This window comes from Pteropus medius, unplaced genomic scaffold (genome assembly GCF_902729225.1).
Source record: "Pteropus medius unplaced genomic scaffold, Ma_sr-lr_union100, whole genome shotgun sequence".
NCBI classification, from domain to species: domain Eukaryota; kingdom Metazoa; phylum Chordata; class Mammalia; order Chiroptera; family Pteropodidae; genus Pteropus; species Pteropus medius.
In genome coordinates, this window is record NW_024355687.1 from 10,676 (window position 1) to 31,149 (window position 20,474).

Here is a 20,474-nt window from a genome sequence, read left to right on the forward strand (position 1 = left end):
TATACAAATTATACCTCAATGAAGATGTTTAAAAACAGGTTTTTACAGGGGTCGACCAAAAAATTTGTGTTTGTTCAAATATACATCCTTTAAAGGTGAGTATGTAAAAATCACAAATAGTAAATTATATCTTATGGATATTTTCTGTAGCTAAATGCTATAGATTTGCAAGTACAATCTCTTATCAGATATTAAGACCAGATGTCCATTGGAAAGAAAGTTGTATATAGTATTTAATAAGCGAACGCACACAATTTAACCATATTATGATAATTCACCCGGCTTAAGGGAAGTCAATGAATAGAATTTTGGGGGCTCGGATAACTTTAAAGACACAGTTGGATACAGTGGCTTAAGGAACTTGATCAAGACCCTTCCAAGCTCTTCATTGCTCAACTGGCATCCTCCAGGTGGGGACGAGAAGACAATCAGTAGTCTCCAGACTGACAACCCCAGTAGAGGGAGCCAGTCTCGTTCCAAAATTAATATGCAGAAGTCATTTTCCTCCTATATACGAATAAAACAAGAGTACCATATAATGAAAACAGATCTTGTTCAAAGGGGCGATGTAACGTAAAATATATAATCAATTTATGTTCAGTTGTAAAATACCGAATATATGAAATAACGTGAAACTGATGTGAACACACAGAATTCCAAGGAGAGGCAAGGAAGCTAAAAGAAGCCGTAATAAAATAGATACCATCTCTCGTTCGTAAATGGGAAGTCTCAGTGTGGTCAGGGTGTCCACTGCTCTCAAATTAATCTGGAAGTAAATTATTTACTGCCAGTCAAATTCCCAAAAGGAGCGTTTTGTGTGTGTGTGGAAATGTGACAATTTTGTGGAATTTGACAAGATTATTTCCAAGTTCGCCTGAATGAGAAAAAATGTCAGCGGATAGCTAAGAGCATAGTGAAAACGAAGCCCATTAAGGACGTATTTGCTGCCTCAGAAAAGTCCAAGATTTACGCGTGCAAAATAAAACTGTGGAACGATCAGAAGAATATATTGATGAATATTTTTAGAATCTTAACATGGAATGGGCCTTCACATGCATGAAAAGAAACAAGAAAGACAAAGGAAAAGAAAGACATTTTCTCGATGAAAATGAAAATTTCTTGTGTGACAAAACAAAATTGCTACGAATAAAATCGAAAGGGCAAAGAGACATTGCGAAAATATCCTACCGAGACAGATCTGCCAGCTGCGTCTCCTGAGAAGTGATCGTTAAGGGATGAACCTCAGACTGTGCTTGATTTTAAATCCTGGCTCATAATTACCCTCTAGAGTTGTTGCGTGGGTTGAATGAAATAATATAGGTCTGTTCTATTATTTCTCCAAATATAGCACAAAGTTCTTACAAATGAAAAATAAAATAGGAGAAATAATCCGATAGAAAATGGGGGAAGGATGTAGACAGAAATTCAAAGGATGGATCATGAAAATATGCAAAGATGACCAACATGACTAATAAAGAAACAAACGAAAATGCAGTTGTCCCACCTCTCACTGGTAATGTCTTACGTGAGAGAGAACATGGGAAAATAGGTGCTTTTAGATTTGTTGGTAGGAGTGTAACTTGGTTCAACTTATATAGGAGAGAAATCTGGCCCTCACTATTTATAACATGCTTGCCGTCATACAGTCCAATCTCTCCAGAATCATCTGAACATTTCTTTCAAAAAATATACAAAATGCAGAGATATCTGCACTTTAAAACAAACACTAGAGAAACAGTATGTATCACACTCCCCAAGCAGCGACCCCTGGAGGCGCAGTAGGGAGGCCTGAAGCTCCCTTGTCGTCTGCCTCTCTAGGGCTTTCTGTACAGGGCCTTGGGGTTCACCTTGGCCACGGGCCTGGAGGCCGACAAGGTGGAGGCGCTGCTGCTGGAGCTGCTGTACAAGACGGACTATGGCAATGACTTCGACCGGGAGGTCAGGGTGCCTCGCAGCCCCCTCCTTCTGCCAGAGCCCTCTGCGCCCTCAGGGGATAGGGCATGTGCATGCATGTGTGTGCCTCCGTGCGCACATGCACACGTGTGCCCGTGAGTGGGTGTACATGCATGCGTATGTGCATGTGTGTGCCTGTGCATGTGTGCATGCATGAGTGTGTGAGTGCTTGCACGTGTATGCGTCTGTGTACATGCCCGTGTGTAGGGACGTTCATGTGTGTGCGTGCCTACATGTCTGTGCACATGCAGGTTGAGGCGCATGGGTGCATCTGTGTGTGTAGGTGCATGCATGCGTGCGTGTGGCATGCATGTGTGCGCGTGTGTACATGCCTGTGTGTAGGCGCATGCGTGTGCATCCAAGCAGTTGGAAGTCACTCTGCAGGTCTGTGCGTGCATGTGTGTGTACATGCGCTGTGCATGCCTGCCTTGTGTGCAGGCACTTGTGTGCCTGTGCGTGTGTGCATAGGTGCATGTGTGTATGAACCTGTTTGTGTGTGCATGCACACTCGTGAATGGGGGTCCTGCGCTGACCCCTTCACCTCCCCCTCCTCAGGCCGTGCCGCCCACACGGTCCCTACGCCTCCCATGTCCCTCCATGGAACTCTCGCCGCCAGTCCCACTAACTGCCTGAAGCCCAGACCCCCGTTCCGACCAAAACTCGAAGCAAACGGACGAACGTCAAGCAGGCGCCGCCATATTGGCGCGGGCGTGCTTCCCGCAGCCCAGAGCGCGACCTATGTATGGAACGCCTGGACTACTCCTCCCACGGTGCCCCGCGGGAGTGCCGGCCCGTCGCGCGCGGCCTTATGGGCAATGTAGTTCCTTTACCGGGAGAGTGCGGGAGTCCAGGTGGGAGGGCAGGGCTTGTTCGCGCGTCCGCTCGGCCAGCCGGCCACTCATTCAGTCACATTTTAAAGTTCAATATTTACTGCTGTTCCCAATGCATACTAGTTGGAGTGGCATATACAAACATCACTTGCTTTTTGGCACGGCTAATTCCCAAGTTACCTGAACACTGGAAACATTTGAGTAGGACTTCAAGTTTGCCGTGAACTTTCACAGACATTTTCCAGTGTATCGTCAGTGAAAAATGTTCCACGGAACCTTGAACCTTTATAATATCCCCAATGTTGTTTTGTCTGCACCAACTCTAAGCATCATACGCAAGAGTACACTAAAAATGCCTCAAAATTATCATCTCTTACTGACATGAGCATCTTGAGAAGACTATTTCAATAGCCTATGCAGGCTCTGCTTCTGGCATCTCTCCTATACAATCCAGACTTCGGCCAGTAATGATTGAGGGAGACAGGGAGAAAACCCTTTTGACTTCAGCTAAAGATAGGAGAGATTGAGAACAGTAATAGAGATAGATGAAGCTGCAAGGCAGGAGTCAATGTGAATGGCAGCCTGCGGGATTTGTACCGACCATTCGAGTGAGACTCCTGTGGCTGGAATGTTCAGGAAGTGTTCTTAGGGAAAGAACTGGAGGCAGGAGACCGGTTAGGAGGCTAAAGGGCGACTAGGAACCCACAGTGGGAACAGCCTGTTCTCAGCTCTCATCAGGCTTCACTTGGCCACCTTGCCCCCTTGGCAGCTTACTCTTCACGACTGCTGGCGTAAGCCGCTTCGTTACGCATAGCAACACCGTCTCTTCTGCTTCCCCGAAGCCACCGCTGATCATGAACTTCAGCTTGTATGTCTGCCTGTGCCTACATTTGTACCTCCTTGTTCTCAGAAGGAATTTGGGAAGGCGAGACGACTCTTGGTTGTCCTCGCAGACCTCAGGGACCTTGTCAGCTTATGGTCCGCTCTCCACACTATAGTTCTTGCTTTCATAGCACAGGGCAGTGAGATGTTTTTCGACCACCAGCATGCCCCTCACTCAGTTCATGCCACATAGAACCTGGCTGCCCAACCCTTCAGAGGGACCTGTACTCAGCTCATTCTCACAGCTCCCTCGGGGAAGCGACGCTTCCCCCACCTGAACAGCTGCAGCCATGCGCCTGCAGAGCTATGGGATCGCACAGCTCAAAAGGGGCAGGCCGACTCCAGAATCTGTGTTCTTCACCACAAAGTGGGAACAGTGATCTTAGAACACACGTCCGTTAGGATCAGAATCCACCTTCTGATGAACCCCATCGACAATGGTATGGCCAAGAGGAAGGGCGTGTGAAGTTCTATAAGTCTCCTCTGTACCCACTTTTTAATCTAGCAATCAACGTAATAACCAGGGTTTGGAGGGAGCAGCTGCACTGTGTTGATGCGAACCGTGAACCCGGCATCTCTTTACACTTCCTTTCCTCTCTGAGGTACGTCGAGAAGGAAGTGGAGAAGCACTAACAGTTGTCTATCTACGGACGTTCATCATGGACGCTGAAGAATCCATGCTGCTCAGGCGAGGGGCTGTGGCGGGCCTCCGGGGGTCTCTCCAACTTGCCCTCAAAGTGGAGAGAAAGGACAGGTTGGTGGGGAGAATAAGAAAAACTAAACACAGAAGCTCAGGAGAAAGTTGATAATGGACATAGTTGGATCAAGTTATCTGTGTACTTAAAAATGGTTAAAAATTTACTTTAGGTTCTCGCTTATTGAAGGGCGAAATTCAGAGCTAAGGAAGGCAGGCAGGTCTGTGAAGAGGATTATAAACTCAGGGGAAATAGGCAGGACTCCTGCAGTTCAGGGCACATAAATTATTCATTCTTGTTGCTACCTGCACTCCCGAAAGGATGGCAGGCCATCTCCACGCACTTCGGGCCGTTTCTGCGGTGGTTTTCCTCTCAGTGCTTTGGGCTCAGGTTCTAGGGCACAAGCTGCTGGTGGTCCCTCACGATGGCAGCCACTGGCTCAGTATGAAGGACGTAGTAGAGCTTCTCAGTGATAGGGGGCATGAGATCGTCCTGCTGGTGCCCGAAGTCAATCTGCTTTATAAAGAATCTAAATACTACACAAGGAAAGTCTATCCGGTGCCATACGAACAAGAGGACCTGAACAACCACCTCCGTTATTTTGGAAAACAGCAATTTGCTGAGAGGAGTTTCCTGAACGCCCCCCTGTTCGAGTACAGAAATATCATTAATTTAGTCGTGGTGTTCTTCCTCAATTGCAAGAGTCTCCTGAATGACTCTGCCACCCTGAGCTTCCTCAGGGAGAGCAAGTTCAATGCCGTCTTCACGGATCCGGTCCTGCCCTGTGGGGTGATCCTTGCCGAGTACCTGGGCCTGCCCTCCGTGTATTTCTTCCGGGGCTTCCCGTGCTCCCTGGAGCATGCATTCAGCAGAAGCCCAAACCCCGTGTCCTACGTTCCCAGGTGCTATACCCAGTTCTCAGACCATATGACTTTCTTCCAACGGGTGGCCAACTTCCTTGTTAATTACTTGGAGGAATATCTATTTTACCAACTGTATTGCAAATATGAAGACCTTGCATCCAATATCCTCAAGAGAGATGTGAGCATACGCACCTTGTATCAGAATGGGTCCATCTGGCTGTTAAGATACGACTTTGTGTTTGAGTACCCCAGACCAGTCCTGCCCAACATGGTCTTCATTGGAGGGACCAACTGTAGGAAGAAGGCAGTCCTGTCTCAGGTTGGTGGCTTTACTTCTTTTTGATTGTCCTGTTTCTTTGTGGGCAGACATCGTCCTTACACGCTGTCTTCCCTCATTGATTCGGCTCTTCCAGTGGACTGTCACCTGGGAGGCTGCCGAAGAGGGAGGCCTGGCTCAGAGTAGGGAGCACATAAGACCTGAGGCTGCAGTTCTGAATGATGTAGAGGCTTTAAATGAAGAGGAGGCTCACTCTTGGCAAAGGCAAGAGACATCTTTAGCTAAATAATCTGAGGACAGTCACAGAATCATGGAATGAGCCTTAGAAGTTTCCTGGCCAAGTCCTACCCCTTATCTGTTGAGAAAAACAGGTGAAGACTTGACCCAGAGGACCCGGAACTAAGAGAACAGGCCAGGTCGAAACCAGTTTTCCCAACTCTGGGTCATGCTTTTCCCCCTGGCCCTAGACCAGGGGGTCACAAACTATAATGGGTAGACAACATTGACCAGATGCTAAGAATGGTTTTTATGTTTCTAAAGGGAGGTTAAAAACAAACAAAGAATATGTGACAGAGGTGTACAGGACCTGCTAAGCCTGAATAGCTACTATCTAACCCTTTACAGAAATAGTGTGTTGACCTCTGACCTAAGGCAAGTGTTTGTAGAAACCCTCCTGACATATGGGGAACACTGCCCAGAGCTACTTTGGAAAAAAAAAACATGTGAGTTTTTTTGTCGTTGTTGTTATTTTAATATTTACACCTTTGAAAGGCTTCAGATCACTATCTTTCACAGCAGAATTCTCGTTTCAATGTGTGTTTTAACAGAAAGAAAGCCTCCAATAGGTCCCAAAGACCCTGACCAGCCTCTAACATCTGTCAATCTCTTTGTTAACACAGTAAACAGTAGCTGTGAGCCAGCAGGGCCAGGGGCGATGAGCGTAATTGGATCAGTTCCAGGGAGATAGGGTCATGAAATAGATACCTCATATGTTAGGAAAATTTAACTAAGAAGTTAATAAACAAAAGTGTAATAAGAAATATTTGGCATAAGAAAGAAAAATATCATTTTTGGTACCTTGGTGCCAACCATCCTATTTTTGCAAAGAGTTGTGTTTAGTCATATTGAAAAACCATACTGTAGTAATTGTGTTATTTGAGCCCCGTGAAGCTTCTTCTGTGCTTGACTTTCATTTGTATCTCAATCGTAGTCCCTGCAGGAAGCCACACAGAACACTGTGTGCTACAATATGTAATTATCAATTTGAATTTGTAATCACCAGTAATTAAATTACAGTGATCCAACTCAAGTTTCTTTTGTCAAGTAACCAAACTATTTCAACACTATGAAAAAATGTGCCCTTTGGAGTGATGGGAATATTTTGGGAACATGCAGGGGAGCTGGGACAAGACTGTGAAGGTACTCAATGCTAGTGAATCATTTATTTATTATTTTTTTCACTGTTTTTTTTTTCTTTTTATTTTTTTTTGGTTGTTTTTGTTTTTTGTTTTTGTTTGTTTTTTAAGTTTTCCCCCCTGTCTAACTCCCCCTTCCTCCCTACCCTCTGGTAACCGCTAGTCCATTGTCCATGTCCATGAGTCTCTGTCTGTCCTGTTCATTTGTTGGTTTTAGGTTGATATCCCACATATAAGTGATATCATGTGATTTTCAACTTTTTCTGTCTGGCTTACTTTGCTTAGTATGATTGTTTCAAGGTCCATCCATGTTGTTGCAAATGGCAGTATTTCATCACTTCTTATGGCTGAGTAATATTCCTTTGTATATATGTACCACAGCTTCTTTTGCCAATCATCAGTGTAGGACACTTCGATTGCTTCCACATTGAATCGTTCAATTTAAAGTAGCTATTTTGTTATACGACTTCATCTCAATAAATTATTTTTTAAAAAGAAAGTACATCAGAGGTCTGAAAAAAGGAAGGCCTGATCTATTGCTAAAAAACCTCACACACTCCCTAGTAGGCAAATATGATCGGGCAATACATAAAGTAAACAACACAAGTGGTCCATAAACATATGAAAACACATTTAATTTCAGAAATAATCCAAAACGTTCAAATTAATAATAAATGAAATTCATTCTTGGGTTATCAAATCAGCAAGTGTGTTTTACAGGTAATTATTGGCTTGACTTAAAACACATACTGGTATATTTCTTTCAAAAATGTACACTTACCCACGTTATATCAGAAGGGCTCCATTTGGCTGTTAAGATATGACTTTGTGTTTGAGTACTGAGACCAGACCTGAACAGAGTCCAGGGATGCTGTTAAAATCCTACAAGAAAAGAAATGCCCACCCACTCGCTTCCAGCAAAGAATTATTTGGCCCCAAATGTCAATGTGCTGAAATTGAGAAATACTGATCTAAATAAATTCCAAATGACTATCAGTGACTTGGACCACATAGGGCCCGCAGCTGGGTAGTGAGGGGGCAACAAGGATCCTTTGCCCCACGCCCAGAGCTCACCTCGTGTCCTTACAAGGGTGTCTACAAGTACTACTCACTCAGGATGCAATCTCAACACCTATCGGTTGAGCTCAGGTTTGAATTGTAAGCAAGTCAGGGAAATAAAACCGCAAAACGCCAAGTCATTCTTAATAGGCACTTTTAGAAATACACGACTTAGGTCAATTTGCACAGCTCTTACAAAGTTTGCTTCTCTTTACAAACCCTGTGTTTATCTTTACGACTGGAGATCCTGGAGGAGATGTGTGGAGATTTTGACAACACTGTTTCTATAACTAAGGAATTATATAAAGTGACTAAATGCAAGAATGAGGGTGAAAACAAAGGTATTCGAGTACCTGAAAAACCAAAAACTTGGCTAATTAGTAATTTAGGTAATTCCAGGGGCATGAGACTAAATGGGTTATTTTATATTAGGATATAAATCACATAGCATACAATTCACTCATTTAAATTATATATTTCAATGACTTTTAGTATATACACAGTGGTGCAACCATCACTACGTTCCATTTGAGAACATTCTCAATCACTCAACAAAACACCCCATACCCATTAAGAGCCACTCCCCATTCCCTCTTCTCCCCAGCCCCTAGCAACCACCCATCCACCTCTGTCTATAAGAACTGGCCTATTCTGTTCATTTCATACAAACGAACACCTATAATAATTTGATTGACTTTTTTCACCAAGCATAATGTTTTCAAGTTTCATCCATATTGTAGCATTGTTGCGGAAAAGCTCCGAAGTCAGACCAGTGAAAAACCAAGCAGTAACTCGGAGAGAAGGAGAACTCAGGTTTATTACGTGCAGTCCCACAGGAGCTAACTCTCTGAAGAGTCTGGGCCAAGAGCATAGTTGCAACATTCCTTATATACAGGGATTTTACACAAGTCGATTGGTTAGTTTGAACTCAGACTGTTACACATAGCGGGAGTTGCTATGGTTGCAAGTAGTAACATTGGTGGAGGAGTGGGAGTTGTGATGGGTTACTGGTCCGTACAAAGTGATACAAATTGTTACAGGAAATGGGAACCGCCAGGGGTGCAAACTGCTACAAGAGATGGGAGCTACTAGGGGTACAAACAGTTAAATTTATGAGTTGAACAAAGTGCAAGTGAGCTCTTGCAAGAGCTCCTGCATATAGTAAGCATGTTTACAGAAGCAGAACAGAGAGTTGGTTAGCATTTTGAATTATATTTTTCTACATCTTCCTCTTCAGCACTACTTTTCACTTCTGAAAGATATCGCGTCGTATAGATATGTCACTCTTACGTATGTACTCATCGGCCGATGGATATTTGGGTCATTTCCCCGTTCTGGCTATTGTGAATAATGTTGTTGTGAACATTTTTGTGAACATTGTTTATAAACACACGCTTTCAGTTCTTTGGGTATGTTGCTAGCAGTGGAATTGCTGAGTCGTATCATAACTATGGGCTTAATCTTTGAAACTACCATTGTTGTATTATGTCCCCAGTTTTGGCATTTTGTCACAGCCGCCCTAGGAAGCGAATACACCCCTCTTTGCGTTCAGCCTTCCGCTTTCTGCTCTTGCACGTTCTGTGAGTTTATCAAGTCGTTTTGTTCTCTTACCGCTCACAATGCTTCCTGCCATTTCCATGCCTCTGTGCAGGGCTAGGTGGGGGACATCAAAGCACTTGTCATTGAGTTTTAGGAGCTGGGTGTGGCACTAACTGTGGCTTGGCCTCATGCAAAAGCCATAAATAAGGGTGTCGGCAAAGGCAGTTTCACGCAGGCAGTCTTTGGACCCCACTTAGCACATGGCAACAACCTGGGCTCAGACATTGCCCCAACCAAGAGATAAAGAGCTATACAGTCAGTTCCAGCTTTTTACCTTACATGAAAATACCCTCCCCCGTTTCTGACTCAAAGAATGTTCTTTTGTCTTTGTTTGGAGTGCATGTGTCACATGGCATCTGACCAATCCCTCTGTTATGTCTGTCCTTTGAGAGGAGGAGATGGGATCCTTTTGCTGTGGCATGGGAGAGGTGCATGTTGGTCACCTACTCTGCGTTCACTGTCTTAGGGACTTCCTGGCCATGGCAGATTCCTGTTGGAGTTGATTTGATTGGGTCTCTTATTCTTGTAAGTAAAGTGTGGTCTCATTTACTGCTTGGCTATGTTGTACTCTTCTTGGTGACTCCAACGGCAAGATGTAGTGGGCACAGGTATTGGGCCTTCTGTCCCTGGTGGCTGGTACAGTGATGGTCTTCGTTATCCTCCATGGAGTTGGAGTCCTCCCTTGAGATTGATAATCAGTGCCCAGTAGTGTGCTCTGACACTTTGGTGTAGCCCATAGGATCACCAAAGAAACACAGCATGGCATTGGAGGAAATGTGTGGCTACGTGGTCTCACTGCTGCATGGTGGTGCTGGCTCCCCTGGGGGTGGGCTGATGGAGGCGCTGGTCACCCTCTGGCCATGTGGAGGTAAATGGGATGGGATAATCTCCCTGAGAATAGGAAGGAGCTGGTGCAGTGGGTGCAGGCAGACTATGAGAGGTGGGTGCTAAGAAGAGCAGGGAAACTCACTCTGGTCATCAACCACACTCTCGGTCCCATGTCGCTCGCTGTCCCCTCATTCCCCTTCAGTTTCTGTGTACTTTCACTTGCTCTCCAATGCCTTCAGACGGTTTTAAAGAAACATTTGGAAGAGTTTATAATCGTTACCTGTGAGAGCATTGATCTGATAGGAGCTACTTCTATATTACCAGAAGTGAAAAATGCTTCTAAGTGAATTAAAAAAATTTGTGTCATGTGATAAATCCCAGTGAGATTTTGGTTGGCCTTACACTAAATCTATAGATTAATCTGGAACAAATTCGAGAACGTTACAATCTTCAATCTCCCTATCCAGGATGCTACACGTCTGCATTTATTATATCTAGATTTGCATCTCCAGTTGGAGCACAGAAAACACCACCAGCATTACTAACCCCCCAGGTTCACCCTGTCTTTTAACTTGGCTTATAACATCTTGTCAGCATGGATTGTAATCATAAGGCAGGTAATCTCAGTGAGATAGCAAGATGGTGCCTTGGTATATCCCCCGACTGGCATTCCGGCTGTACAAGGAACAATGACCATGGAGACACGAAGTTCAAAGGAAGGAGATCCAACTCCGGTAACTTGTTTCATCTGCCATTAGATACGGTGGTGGCTGGAATCCTAAATTGCAGCTTCTCTTGCTAATTATAACAGTAGCTTCAACACCAGTACAAACTGGAAGTTCCCCCTTCACAGCCCTCGGCCCCATTCGATCTCATGCTTTCATGTACTTAATTTAGGGCACGAAGAGCCTCAAGCCCACACACTTCAGAAATTTTGCATGGTCATTCGTAGGTGTGAGTGGAGGACAGAAATGGTAGGATTTAACCTATGAGTAGTGGGGAGAAACTAAGGCTTGGGGAAAACATGCTGTTATGTGGCTTGGACAGAAAGGAGATGGAGAAAGGAGAGCAGAGAAGTTCTTGTGAGAGAGGCAGAAAGAGAACCAGGACCCTGGATTCACAGAGTACAAGAAATGGTGAAATCAAATGCTCTCTGCATAGTGGCAGCTGGTACATGTGAAGTGTCACAGTGTGCATGCATTTGCCAGTGGTGGCATCTGTTATCAGTGTGGATCTCTCATGCGGGTCATGTCCTCAGCCTCACCAGACACGGTGGCCTGGGACTGGCTGTCGTTGTGTCAGAAGCCATGGATGCAGAAGGCACAGTCAGTGAAAGAGGAAGTCGGACAGGGCAAAGAGCCCACCCGCATCATATCCTGGGTGAACGGGACAGGGATATGTCAACGTCCTGCTGAGCACATACAGGAGTCACTGTGTGGACCAGGGCTAGCCTCATGGTCTGTGATTCATGAGGTTGCACAGGGCCCCACCCTCAAAGGACCCCGTAAATGATGTAGCCTATCTTGTCCTGAAGGAATCCATCCTTATGAGGTCTTCGGAATGTAAATGACCGTGGAGGAGCCTGAATGGAAACTGCAGCGTCTATTTAGGCTGGATTAAGGTGCTCCCCAGCTTCTAAGCAGAGCGACACAAGGCTAGGGCCTGAGCCTTCGAAAGAAGACGAATTTAGACAGAGCCTGGTTTGAGGCCAGCTGACAGATTCCTCCTGTATCGTGGGGAGCTGACCTGGGTTGTCGGGTGCTTTTCTACCCTACTATGTCATTGCTAAGGCTTGTCTTGCCTACTCCTGCCTTTAGATAAGAGCAACTCTTATACCACGAGGTAAATATCGAATTTTCACCAATCCGTGGTGTTGTCTTCATCAAGTCTCAAGGTCAGAGTCCATTCGGATATTGACAGCCATATTGACAGAGAATTCAAGTAGACTCTTCCCTAAATAATGCAAGAGATGTTCTTGTGTGGAACAGGACTAAAACCAGAGATCCAAAGTCCCCTTTCATATTGCACAAAACTGTCTTAGCAATGTTACACATATTTTCAGGATGTGCTCTATATCACCTATACTTAGATGAAAGAGTTTTAAGATCTGTCAAATAAAGTCACATCCAGCAGAGAGGTTTGAGTTGGTATTTAGGCATTGGCGCTTCCTCAGAGCTCAGTCGCAGCCCTGTAGAACATGGTTAACTGAGGAGTAGATGATAAGGAGATTACATGGATATGTACAGCCTCATTTTGGCAACTGGATGAAAAACGTGAGAGTGAACTTGATGTTCCCCTGTGAGAGCAGCATAGTCAGATTGGTTTTTTCCCAATAAGGTGATGTTGTCTGGGAAAGGTAGATGGGTGAAAGGCAAATGTGAAGGTCAGGAACAGACTCATTCTGTGATTTTCAAGGCAGCCTTTGCTCCAATGAGATGCCGTTCTGTTAATTAGCTTGATGATAAGATAAAGACAAAGAAATATATCAGACACAGCACGATCAGGAAAGTCAGCTGCTTTGGTGTCTGTAAAGATGACTACAAGTCTCCAGCTTCCCCTGCCGATGCTCACAGGGTTGTTGCTCTTCCTGTGTGTCGGGCCCTGGACTGAGGGCGGGAAGGTGCTTGTGGTCCCCATGGAGGGGAGCCACTGGCTCAGCATGCAGAAGGCCGTGAAGGAGCTCCACGCCAGGGGTCACCAAATAGTGGTCCTTGCACCAGAAGTGACCGTGTATATCAAAAGAGAAGACTTTTTCACCCTGAAAACCTATGCCGTTCCATACACCCAGGATGAATATGAACAGCAATTACTCGGCCAGGTTGACCTGATTTTTGAAAAAGTACATTTTCTAAAAATGTATTTAAATGTAATGGCAATTTCGAAAAATATTTCTTTGTTCTTTGAAAAGACTTGTGTGGCGCTGTTGTATAACAAGGACTTGATCGGGCATCTGAATGCCAGTGCCTTTGATGTGGTTTTAACGGATCCTGTCTACCCCTGTGGAGCAGTGCTGGCTCAGTACCTATCGGTTCCTGCTGTGTTTTTTTTAAATTTCCTTCCATGTGACCTGGATTATGAGGCCACACAGTGCCCAAACCCTTCTTCTTATATTCCTACGTTATTTACTAGGAATTCAGACCACATGACATTCCTGCAAAGAGTCAAGAACATGATCTACCCTGTCAGTATGAAGTATATTTGCGACATTACATTTTCACCTTACTCAAGGTTGGCCTCTGAGCTTCTTCAGAGACAGGTGTCGCTGGTGGATATTTTCAGCTATGCATCCGTGTGGCTGTTCAGAGGAGACTTTGTGTTGAACTACCCCAGGCCGATCATGCCCAACATGGTCTTTATTGGGGGCATAAACTGTGCCGACAGGAAGCCGTTACTTCAGGTCTGTATAGGTGCCTTTATCTAATCGGTGTGCCAGGCAGAACACATTTTGTTGCTTAAACTACTACTAAGTGCTTACATATCCATCGGTCTGTAGATTTCTCTTTCTCACGCGCCTTCTAACACTCTTTGGTGAGATCCATTTTCAGGGGCCTCCACTAGGGTAGTTAAGGTTTGCAATGATCGTTGAGAGCGAGGAGAGGCAGGGGTGAAGTTCCATAGCAGGATTGACAAGCAGTGGCCTGAGTCCATCAGGACTGGGCTTGTAGTGGTACCGTCTTCGTGGTTATGCACTTTTCTTCAGCTGTGCCGGAACAGAGACACTGCGCTGTGCACTGATCCATCAGGGGATTTTGGCTTCTGGTCGTTCAGTGCGAGGACAAAGGAACTAGCAAATTGCATTTGTTGACGTGATCATTTTTAGTGGTCCTGTCTCAGAAAGGACCATAGCAAAATAATGCAAGCCACACATCATTTAAATTTTTTAGTGGGCATGTTAAAAGAAAAGCAAAATGTTAATTAATGACGTTTTATTAAAATATATTCAAAACATTTTCCTCTCAACATATTTTTAATATAAATTATTAATGAGGTATTTCGTATTCATTTTCGTTCTAATACTAAGTCTTTAAAAGTTGGCAAGTATTTTACATGTGCAGCATCTATCAGTTTGGACTTGCCACAATGTTCAGTAGTCATTTATGCCCAATGGCTACTATATCAGACAGCACACGATCACATTTGTAAATGATCCGTGGATACACATAAAAATGTGTAATGTTAACTTTCTTCCTAAAAAAACTCAGCATGCTCCATTCTGAAAAAATATTCTCTATCTGAATTTTGCTCAATTTATATTTTCAATTTTAAGTAGTTTTTGCTTTATATGAATCTTTGCAAGATCGGTGCATATAGATTTATGACTGTTGTATTTCCTTCATGAAGTTGGCCTTTAAAATTTCTTAATTGCGGTAAAATACACCCATCATAGGATTTACCATCTTCACCATCTTTAAGTGTTCAGTTCAGAAATGTTCAATACATTCACGCTGTTGTGCAACTAATGCCCAGAACACTTTTCATCTTGAATAACTGAAACTTTATACTCGTTAAATAACAACTTTCCATTCCCTGTTTCCCCAGCTCCTGGCATCCACCTTTCCAATTTCTTTTTCTATGAATTTGACATCTCTAGGTACCTCATATAAGTGGAATTATACAGAATGTCTTTTTGTGATGGGCCTCTTTCACCTAGCATAATGTTTTCTAGTTTCATTCATGTTGTACTAGATATGGAAATTCTCTTTCCTTTTAAGCTAAGTCATATCCCATTTATGAGTGTATCACATTTTGCTTATCTATTCAGCCTTCAATAGACACTTGAGCTATTCTAATAATCCTGCTATGATCATGGGTGTACAAATTTCTCTTTAAGACTCAGCTTTAAATTTTTGGGGGTTTATATCGTGAAGTAGAACGGCTGGATCGTATGGTAATTTTATTTTTAATTTTTAGAGGAACTGCCATATTATTTTACACAGCGGTTGTACCATTTTACATTCCTACCAATAGTTCACTAGGGTTTCCATTTCTCCACATTCTCTCCAACACTTGTTTTCATTTCATTTTGATAGCAGTCATCTTAATAGATGTGAGGTGGCATCTCACTGTAGTTTTGATTTGCATTTCTATAATGGTTTGGGACGTTGAGCTTCTTTTCATGAGTCTACTGGCCTTTTGTATATCTTCTTTGGAGAAATGTCTGTTCAAGTCTTTTGCTCATTTTTGAAATGATTTTTTTTTTGTTGTGTGTTTGTTTTAGTTGAGTTTCAGGAGTTCTCTGTATATTCTGGATATTAATCTCCTATCAGATAATGTGCAAATATTTTCTTCCACTCTGTGGGTTGCCTTTTTACTCTATTGCTATTGTCATTTGATGCACAAACTTTAAAAATTTTCATGAAGTCCAATTTATCTATTTTTCATCACCTGTGCCTTTGGTGTCATATCGAAGAATCATGGCCAAATCCAACGTTGTGTGCTTTGTCCTATGTTTGCTTCTAGGAGTTTTATAGTTTTAGTTTTTACATGCAGGCCTTTGATCCATTTTGAGTTCATTTTTGTACATGGAGAATGTCTGTCTTCCTGTTTGAAGATAGGAGAGGGGATTCAGAGGGGAAGAAGACTGATCCTTCAACGGTTATTTGAAGGAAATATTCTCTCTTCCAAATGCTTTCCATTGTGGAAGCAGAACTAAAACCAGCTATGTACGGATCTCCCACTGGGGAAGTTTTTGGCTATTTGGATCCCACTGAGATGGCCACAGGTCTCCAGGTCTCTTGGGGGCTCGCGGGAACATGTCTCTCTCTGCCTGATGTGCTCCATGGAGGGAATCTTATATATTCCTCGTTCGGGCAATTTGAACTTCTGTAAAGAATTAAGAACATGCTGCATTTTTAGTCTGTCTAGTTCAGTTTCTTTTTACTCTCATGCCTTATGCGAGCCATTCCTTGGAGATGACCAAGGGGTATGGCACACTTTGTGATGGACTATCCGAAGGCAATCATATCCCAAAAGGATTTTTATGGTGGGCAGAGACTGTGTCAACAAAATGCTACTCCCTCAGATGTATGTTGCCTCATCCAATCAATACTCCAAGTGAAATCTAGCTTTCATCATCCTAATTTCATAAGAGATACACCCTGAACATGGCAATAGGATAGTTTTATGTAGCCTTACAAAAATGCTTTTCACATTTCCATCAGCTGTAGAACCAAGTTTGGTCCACGCTAGCAGTAAAATTTGCATTAAGTATTTGACTCATCACTACCACTGTTTTTTTTTTTTTTTTAATTAAGTGACCTGAATATGGCCCTAATGATGCTAGTAACAAACCTGTAACTATAAAAAAAATCACTTATTTTGCTCACATCTTTGGAGGGAACATGTTCCTGTTAACACTGATTTCAGTTCAGTGAAACAGATTTCAGATTTCTGACCTCCAGATCTTTAAGAGAATAAATGTGGATTGTTTTAAGCCACCAAATTTGTGGTAATTTGTTAAAGCACCCATAGGAAACTAATAAATCCACTTTGCTAAGTTTATCTGCTTTTCAAAAGCCTACGCTTAAAAGTATATTTAAACAACAGTTAACTCTTACTAAGTCACCAGCATCTATATGGAACTAAAAACTAATTGAAGCAGAGGTATTAATATAATCATATCTTTTACCACTACGTGCTAAATAATGAAATAAAACTGTTTAATCTTGGCAATGTTAACCACAGAACAAACTACCTGGGTCAAATTTCTCACAAAAGGGAAAGGCAAGATTCAAGGTCCCGTGATGAACATTTTGTCTAGTTCTATGAAATTAACAGTCTGCCTCGGGATTATATTTAATAAACAGCCAAGTGCATGCAGATATTTACAACAGTTTTAAAGACAGAGGTCCTATTTGTGTGGTCCCAACAATAAGAACAAAGAGACGTTGGCATGAACTGTTTATAAATTCTTGAGTACAGTTATCTGAGAGTAGAGGTCACTTGCAATCTTCAAAACAATGTCCTGCGCTTTCTCACTATGTGCTTTAAGTTAAACAGGGACTGGAATTACCTGGTGTCAATACGCAGCAACTGCTCTTTGCCATTTATTATCACGGACTTTACGTCTCCATCTTCTTCCACTTCCATTCTTTCTTGGCCATTCTCAATGACTCTCTTGGTGGTGATTTTTTTGCCATTAATGATTTCGGTGGAAGTGGACACAGATTTGAAGCTACCAGTCCCACCACTACCACAAGACATGGAGAAGGAAGAAACGCCCCCATTCTCCAGGGAACCAAAGGAATTAAATCCTGCATCAAAAGAAGAAAAACCACCCGCAAATGCTGGAAATTCACTGAAGGTGGAGAAAAGGGGTGTGCACCCTCTGCTTCTGCTTCCCCGGGAGCTCCTCCGACCCCTCGAAATGTTCTCGAGCGGGTCTCCGAAGAAATCGAACGAAAATGGGTCCCGACCACCGAAAAACTCCTTGAAGACCTCAGCCGGGTCGCGGAAGGTGAACACATATTCGAAGGGGTCCTCGAAGGGCCCACCACTGCTGCCGCCGCAGTCCTCCACTCCTGCCTCGCCGTACCGGTCGTAGACGTCCCTTTTCTTGGTGTCTGACAACACCTCGTATGCCTGGGCCACTTGTTTGAATCGTCTCTCTGCCTCCTCCTTGTTCTCTGGGTTTTTGTCGGGGTGCCACTTGAGCGCCAGCTTGCGGTACGCTTTCTTGATGGCCTCAGAAGAGGCCTGGCGAGGCACTCCCAGCACCTCGTAGTAGTCCACCATGCTGGACCGCCGGGCACGGCCCAAGGCCCACCGGCCACAGGCACGAAGAAGCGGTGCAGTGGGCACTCTCGGGGCGTAGCCAGAATGCCCCGCGAGCGCAGGCCACCCGGAAGGCACCCGTTGTGACGTCGTCGCATCTCATTGGTTGAGGCCGGGTCCCAGAATGCAGTGCTCAGAGGCTTGCCCCGCCCCTCTGTGGCGCCGTGTGCGTTGTTTCTTGCTGGCGCGAAGACCCCGCCCATCCAAGGCCACGCCCATCCACCAGTTCCACCCACACATCCCTCAGTTGAGCTGTGAGCTACAAACAGGGTGCCAAAGAGAGGTATTGAACACGTGGGGACCGATTTTCTTAAAGGTGGCTTTACATCACACTTCCCCTTGGCCTTAGATACAAGTAGGGTGACGGGAGTGAATTTAGTCTGACCCTGGGCTGAAGGGCAGTCATATCATTTGTCTAGGAAGTCAGTTCTCCAACTCCTTGACCTCAGGACACGTTCGCTTTTTTTTTTTAATGTAGGTTATCTATCCTACACACTCCATTAGAAATGAAAAGAATCAGAAAAAGGTCATCCGTTAACTTAATAAATCCATTACACGCTATCGCAAGTCATATTTTCATGGGAAAATATTTTTGAAAAACATGATGAAGATTTTGGCATCTCCCTGGCTTAGCAGAGGGGAGCTAGATTCTTCTATCTCCTTCTGCATTCTATTGATATATTACACGTCCTGTAGCCACTGGGAAACTCCACTATACATTTATGAAAGAAAGAGAGTGAAATGTCGAATATCATTACTATGGACATAATTTTGACTTTGCGAAATTCCCTTGAAAAACTCTTGGGGAATCCCTAGAGTGCCCTGCTGCGTAGCAATATCAAAATGATTAAACTTTGCTGGCTGTGTTTTTAGAACTGTGACTAAACTTGGAGTGCAGTGGTTATTTCCACCAAAACTGCTATGTCATGACCATCAGTTTGTTTTTGGCATTCTTGACATATGATTTCTCTCCATTTCCTCATTCGCTGACACCATATTCTTTGCTTTGATAAGTGATGAGGCAACACCAATAAAGGTCACTTCGTTTTAAAAGGAAAATGATTAACCGATGAACTAAAATTTTATCATAAAAGGTAGTAGAGACAGAAGGTGCTTGTGCTATATCAGCAGAACAAACTGTTGACATGCAACTTTAAGAGACTGAATAGAAAGGCCTGCACTTGGCACTTGGCACTTGGCACTTGGTAAGCACATGATAAACAGTAGTGAGAAGCTAATTGGGAGTAGAGTCCAGTGTGAGCAAAGCAATGTAGGAAAGTACAAAACATGTTTGGGGAGAGCAAATGATCCCGATGGATGGACGGAAAGAGGCAGAGGGAGAGGTCAAGGAGAAGAGCTAGTGTGGAGGAATGAGCTTATCAGGTGGGCTGGGTCCATTCCAGGAGTTCTAAGGGCAAAGCTAAGGAGTCTGAATTTTATTCGGGGTTCTTGGAAGCTGTTGACCAAGGTTTCAGGGGAAGTAGTAGGGTGGGGCCATGCAGGGGACAGCTGATGCTGGAATCGGAAGGGAGAGACAGGGGGAGACAGACACACAGAGAGCAGAGAGAGACGTATGCAAACTGCTAAATATACAAGGCAGAATAAAACAAAATGCTACAGAGATTCAAGGAAGATGCCTTTATTTCACCCTGAAGGGTCACGTAGATTATCCAGAGTACAACGGACTTGTTTATGTAGCTCCATTACCCTAGTAACAAGCAGTGCCAATCTGATCCCATCAAAGGAGCCAGGCGTGTGTGGAATGATGGGATCTCTTTACTGGCTTCAGTTTAAAAAGCAATTGTCTTCTGATGGGTTCCAGGAGTTCACTTGCAGACAACCCATTCTGCAGTCAACATCACATCTCTGCCTTGTTCTGTTTCTTTGGCTACTACCCATGTTTCCTCACCAGAGCACATCTCATCCTGATTTGTCCACTGGAGTACTCCTGACAGGCAGAGACTATTTCTAACTTAGTTTTCTGGCCCCAGATCCTAGTAGAGTGCCAAGGTAGGAAAAGGCCAATATTTCACATAAGTATTTGGTGAATGGGAGAATTAGCAATGGGTTTTGAATGTCAGGTCTGCTCAGGTTCTAGGGCAGAAGCTTTACTGAATTGCTTAGTAGTGGTTCTTGGTCATAATTCTTGCGAGTGAATTGTGAATTGCTAGCTATTGTTATTAGTAAACCACATACCTTCATCACGGGCAGAGTTGGGCCTCAAACTATCCAAGTGCACAGAGGCCTGAAAAATTTCTGAGTTTCTACGTGATGCAGAAAAGTAAAAAATCATTACAATG

The 20,474-nt window shown here is 43.8% G+C and overlaps 2 protein-coding genes across 3 annotated transcripts in view; one reads left to right on the plus strand and one right to left on the minus strand.

Annotated features, from left to right (window-relative positions):
* Positions 1-4,666: 4,666 nt before the first annotated feature.
* The window catches only part of LOC120599871 (UDP-glucuronosyltransferase 1A1-like), a 30,242-nt gene continuing 14,434 nt past the window's right edge, over positions 4,667-20,474 (plus strand). Inside the window, exon 1 of one of the 2 annotated variants that reach the window (XM_039859055.1) lies at positions 4,667-5,542. In XM_039859055.1, the coding sequence (XP_039714989.1) occupies positions 4,682-5,542 (861 nt within the window). In that variant the 5' untranslated portion in view covers positions 4,667-4,681. Of the gene's footprint in view, positions 5,543-12,874; positions 13,799-20,474 lie in introns of those variants that run through there. The other variant, XM_039859054.1, reaches the window with a different exon arrangement.
* On the minus strand, positions 17,574-18,639 carry LOC120599873 (dnaJ homolog subfamily B member 3-like). The gene is given in 2 exon segments (XM_039859059.1): positions 17,574-17,766; positions 17,769-18,639. Coding segments are annotated over 2 exon segments (438 nt in total). The 5' UTR covers positions 18,136-18,639; the 3' UTR covers positions 17,574-17,695.